General features: G+C 40.8%; 1 protein-coding gene across 2 annotated transcripts in view; it reads right to left on the reverse strand.

Moving 5' to 3' along the window:
- The window catches only part of sik1 (salt-inducible kinase 1), a 10,023-nt gene extending 7,164 nt beyond the window's left edge, over positions 1-2,859 (reverse strand). The window contains exons 1-3 of one of the 2 annotated variants that reach the window (XM_010782328.1): positions 2,622-2,859; positions 1,894-2,069; positions 1,680-1,796 (exon numbers count right to left, since the gene is read on the reverse strand). In XM_010782328.1, coding sequence (XP_010780630.1) covers positions 1,680-1,796; positions 1,894-2,046 — 270 coding nt within the window. In that variant the 5' untranslated portion in view covers positions 2,047-2,069; positions 2,622-2,859. Of the gene's footprint in view, positions 1-1,679; positions 1,797-1,893; positions 2,098-2,621 lie in introns of both variants that reach the window. The other variant, XM_010782327.1, reaches the window with a different exon arrangement.
- Positions 2,860-4,708: the final 1,849 nt, after the last annotated feature.

A 4,708-nucleotide genomic window follows, 5' to 3' on the forward strand; every position in this document is an offset into this window, starting at 1 on the left:
GCAGTCTTTGTCCGTCCGATAGGGCAGCTCTCCGGGGCTCTGTCACCTTGAGGTGCTGCTGACGTCAGCACTGAAGAGCAGGCACGGCACGTCAAGCACCCTCAAGCTATCCCAGAAGGAAGATTACCTCCTTAACATTCATATTTTCCATTTTGTTTTCCATAAAGTAGCTTTAAGGTTGTTTAAGCTGCAAAATATTCTAACCTAAAACATTGGTCTCCTTATTCCATCACATGCACATATTTGACAGGTCTTGTGCAGCATTTGATAAATATTGCTCATAATTCAGTCTGATATAATTGATAATTCCATATTATTTCCGCCATGGATTATCAAAAACGTGGTCATTCTTTTTCTGTCAATTGACTAATCAATTAGGGGACTACATTATTGCCGCTTTAGTGATTATCTGGCAGCTCCTCCAGTGTGACGGGATTGGCTCGAGCCATCCCCTGAATAGGAAAAAGCAGTTACAGATAATACAGGGATGGATTTTTTTTGTGTTTGAGATCAGCAGAGGTTGTACTGCCGCACAGTAGTGGGGTGTTGTTCAAGGGGATGAGAGGAATGTGCAATTTACACAAGGTCAAACAGAGGAGACAAAGAGAAAGGGAGAGGCTTAAATGATCCTCGACTAGAGAGGGGAAACGAAATGTTACTCTCATGAGACCGGTTAGAGAAGCAGCAGCTGATTTATCAGCCAAAAGGTCTCAGACCACCTCCTCCCCTTCATCGAGTACCAACCATCTGACTCGCATCACCTCAGACAACACGCACGCAGATTAAAGAGGATGCATCACAAGCAGGATACAAACAGAGGTCATCCATGTTAGACTTGAGAGCCACCTTTACCTTGACCTGATCATAATCCAATCTAATGCAATTATCGGTATATCCTTTTCTCGGTTAACAGTTAACAAGGTGATTTTTGTAAATTATTTACATTTCTGATATAGATTTATGGACAAATTTCTCCGTCTCGACAGGAGCTTGTTTGATTTGAGACATGATTTCACAGTAAATACTGCTTAGCTTCTTAAAATCAGACATTAAGTAGGTCTAATCTCATAAAGTAGCAGAATAGCACAGAGCTTAAAAGGGCAGAATGAGTCCAAAGGAAGAAAAAAGAAAGGGCATTGTGTGTTTTTGCCTTTTCTTGCCAGACACAAGCCAGAACACCAGAAACGGCATCCGAGGAGAAATAGTCAATTATTTCCACTAAGTCTTCAATTGAATTTGCAGTAAAGCTAATTGGGTTCATGTGAGGTACTGACACTTTGCACCAGGCTTTAACGGCTGGTAATTGGCCTCGATGTCCAGACCTGTGGACGAAGCTTTAACCAGAAGCGCTATCACTACAATCTCTTCTACCAGTCTTGCAGTGAGCCGGTACAATATCACTTGGTTAACAAATTCTCCTTATTTGGCACGGCCGCATCCACATATCAATGATAACAACCACACTGTAACTGAGGGAAATCAATGTCCCCCTATTTTGCAAAGCTCTCCACACCATTGCATTTTCCCTCCCAGATGCATGCGTGTGTTCAGACTGGCTCTCTGCACTTGGGGCCATCACACAACCAAGCTTCACCATTGAGGATGTAATACAGGTTGAACAACTACTGCTGCAGCCATGCATAGAATAACACTGCACAAACATGAACAATTATACACACCTGGTAGAGTTTGATGATATGAGGGTGGTTAAGCAGCTTCATTATCTGCACCTCTCTGTATATTTTCTCCAGGTTGGAGGGGTTCAATCTGGTCTTATCAATGATTTTAATGGCCACCTGAAAAAAAAGATAAATTGTAAATGTCAAAAAACAATAATTTGAAAGGTTATGCATCTTTAAAAAGCAGCCACAGAATTATAGCAGAGATGCTGACCTGTGTCTTGGTGACTTTATGTCTGGCCAGTTTCACCACGGCAAAGTTTCCCTTCCCCAGTGTGCGGATGATCTCGTAGAAGCCGACCTGCAGGGGTCTTCCCTGGGCCGAGCTGGACTGAGCCCCCTGGCTGCTCTCTGTCAGGATCACCATGGTGCATCAACAGTCTGGAGTTACTGCGTTGGGATAGGTTTGGGTTAATACCTGCAGAGAAAAACACTTGCTTTAATTTCACTGCATATTCAGATATAATTTATATAATTGCAGTACATTCTTATTTTGTGATAGGTAGATACACGTATGTACTGGTGTGCACCAGTGTGCACCAAAGGCAGGGCTCTACATCACATGCAGCAGGGTGAAAACTTGCTTGTATAACAAATGATGTCAGTGGGAGAAAGTCTCACTGGAGTGGACTGAGTAAGGTTCTATCAAAATGTTCTTCACAGTGTTATCCTCCAAAAATATTTTTTTAAACATACACTTTTTCGAGTTTAAAAAAAAAAAAGGATCAAAAACGGATAACTTCTCCTAATGTGTTAATCATATAGAATTCATTTGATTAAAAAATCAAGGTCACTTTTCTTAATGTTAAATAGAAAGTAAAAGACAAATCAGCTTAACTAAAAACGAAAGCACTTTTGGTTGTGCAAGAAAATTACAGAAACGGTTTATTGCCTCTGAGGTAGTAAAAAGTAGGTATTTTGGAGAGAGGAGTCTCGTCTTACCTTAAAAATCGGACATAAACCACCTTCTCTGAAAGTTCCCAGAAAAAATGTAAACCATTCCACAAGAAGAGGGAAGAAACAACAACGACAGTAGGGAGGAAAAACTGTAGAAAATACGCGCGGAGCAACTTTTTTCTTCCCGTCTTATTTTGAGTTGTGAGTTCATACAATAAGTTTCTCAGCCCGGGACTCGGCTGCGACCGTGTGTATCTGTGCGCTCCGCCGGAATGCAGAGCAGAGCCTCGGCACTCACAGGGGGAACTCCTCCTCCTCCCCCCGCCACCATAACAAATTGATACCCACCTTATTAACGTCACACCCGCGTCAGAGCTCCGAGCTGGGTGCAAGGCAAGGCCGGGCTCGAGCGCAAGTCACTGTTGCCGAGCAACCGCGAGGCTCGGTCGTACGGTGACGCGAGTGCTGATCAGTGCTGATGGAGGGGTTGCCTGGAGATGTGGACGATGACGTCAGTGGTAGAGATATGTCACCACGTGATGTTTCCCGGCTGCCTCGCGCTCTCACTCCATACAGTCCGGGTGCGCGCGCGGTTCCAACAGAAACAGGAAGCAACTGGTGATCTTTTAAAACAAATATTAGTATTATTATTGAGCAATCAAATGCACATTACATTTAATTGGACGTGAAAACAATGATCTTAACTAAAGGGTATTAAAATATGTAGTTATTAACATATCTATAGTACCTCAAAGCTTTTATTTAAATTAGTTCATTATGTTTATTATATTATATTATTCTGCTTATATTATATTATTATCTTACATAGAACTCAAATAATTAATGTGAATTAAACTCAAGTTAATTTGGTCACAGATCATTAATAGGCCCTTAGGAATACTTTTATCTAGGCTACGTTTTAAAATTACGTTTTTCAGGTTTTCTTTTTTTAAATGTATATTGTTGCGCAGGAAGTGCAAGAAAATCCAATTTGCAAAAAGCAGGTGGGACTGAAAGAGAGAGGCAACACCGTATCAATCAATGTGAGAACAGCAGTGTGTCACTGAAAAGAATAAGACTTGCAGGAAAATAAGGGAGGGGGAGTGTTACCAAAGAATGAGAAAAAAGTTGCATGAGAACTAGTAGGAGGATGCGGTTACGATGGAGACAACGTGCACACACACGCAAACATCCATATAACTCCTCACATTAATGTATTACAACTCAAATGATTATCTGACATATTATTTTATGAACGCACAGTTAAGAAAAGCAGTGCAAGGGTTGTGTGAAAAAGATTAGTATACAAACTTTCTCTGTCAATAAACTGTCTAAAATAACCTCGCTCAGCCTCTAGATATTTGCAAACCATCACTTACAGTGTTAGATCTCAGCTAGTGTCATTGTTATTTATACTGTCATGCTGCTGATTTTCAGTAATGACAGAGCTGCTGTATGTTTAGCAGCAACAGAGGTTTTCTGACAGAGCTGCCATTTTGCCTATCGAGATGAGGAGAGAAATACAGTCATTAGTCAAATATAAAAAAACAAAAACTAATTTGATGTCCATAGGTGTTGCAGGGGATTCCAGATACATATAAGATGCATTGATGGAAACTCATATGTGAAATTGCAAAGAAAGCTACTTATTTATTAAGCAGCCAAGCTTAGAACAAAGTGACACAAAAATGACAGGACCATATGGCCAAGAGTGTAAACAGTCAGTGTGACACCCCAAGAACACCAACAACTCTATTATAACATGTTTCAGATGGGACATACTGTAAAATGTCATAGCATGTGAATACAAGTAAGTGCAGGTTAGTGTAAATACCATACCCAGTAGAGAAACAGTTCGTACCCTCCCACAGTCTGAAATGTTAAAGGAATGCAAACTTCATGCAAAGTGTCCCAACTGAAATGTCATGCAATATTGTGATGCACATTTACAACGAATCCACACAGCCCACGCTGTTTCGTAACCAAATGTCTTCTACCTGTTGCCATTTGAATATCTGTCTGACTCCATTTTCTCAGTGTGAGCAAATCATGTATTTACCTGAGTCAGATTGTCCAAGTATGATGGGGGATTTATTTTAACAAATATTTGTGATAAAGCATGAGCTCGCGTA

Source organism: Notothenia coriiceps, unplaced genomic scaffold (genome assembly GCF_000735185.1).
Source record: "Notothenia coriiceps isolate Sejong01 unplaced genomic scaffold, NC01 NC01_scaffold00024636, whole genome shotgun sequence".
Lineage (NCBI taxonomy): Eukaryota > Metazoa > Chordata > Actinopteri > Perciformes > Nototheniidae > Notothenia > Notothenia coriiceps.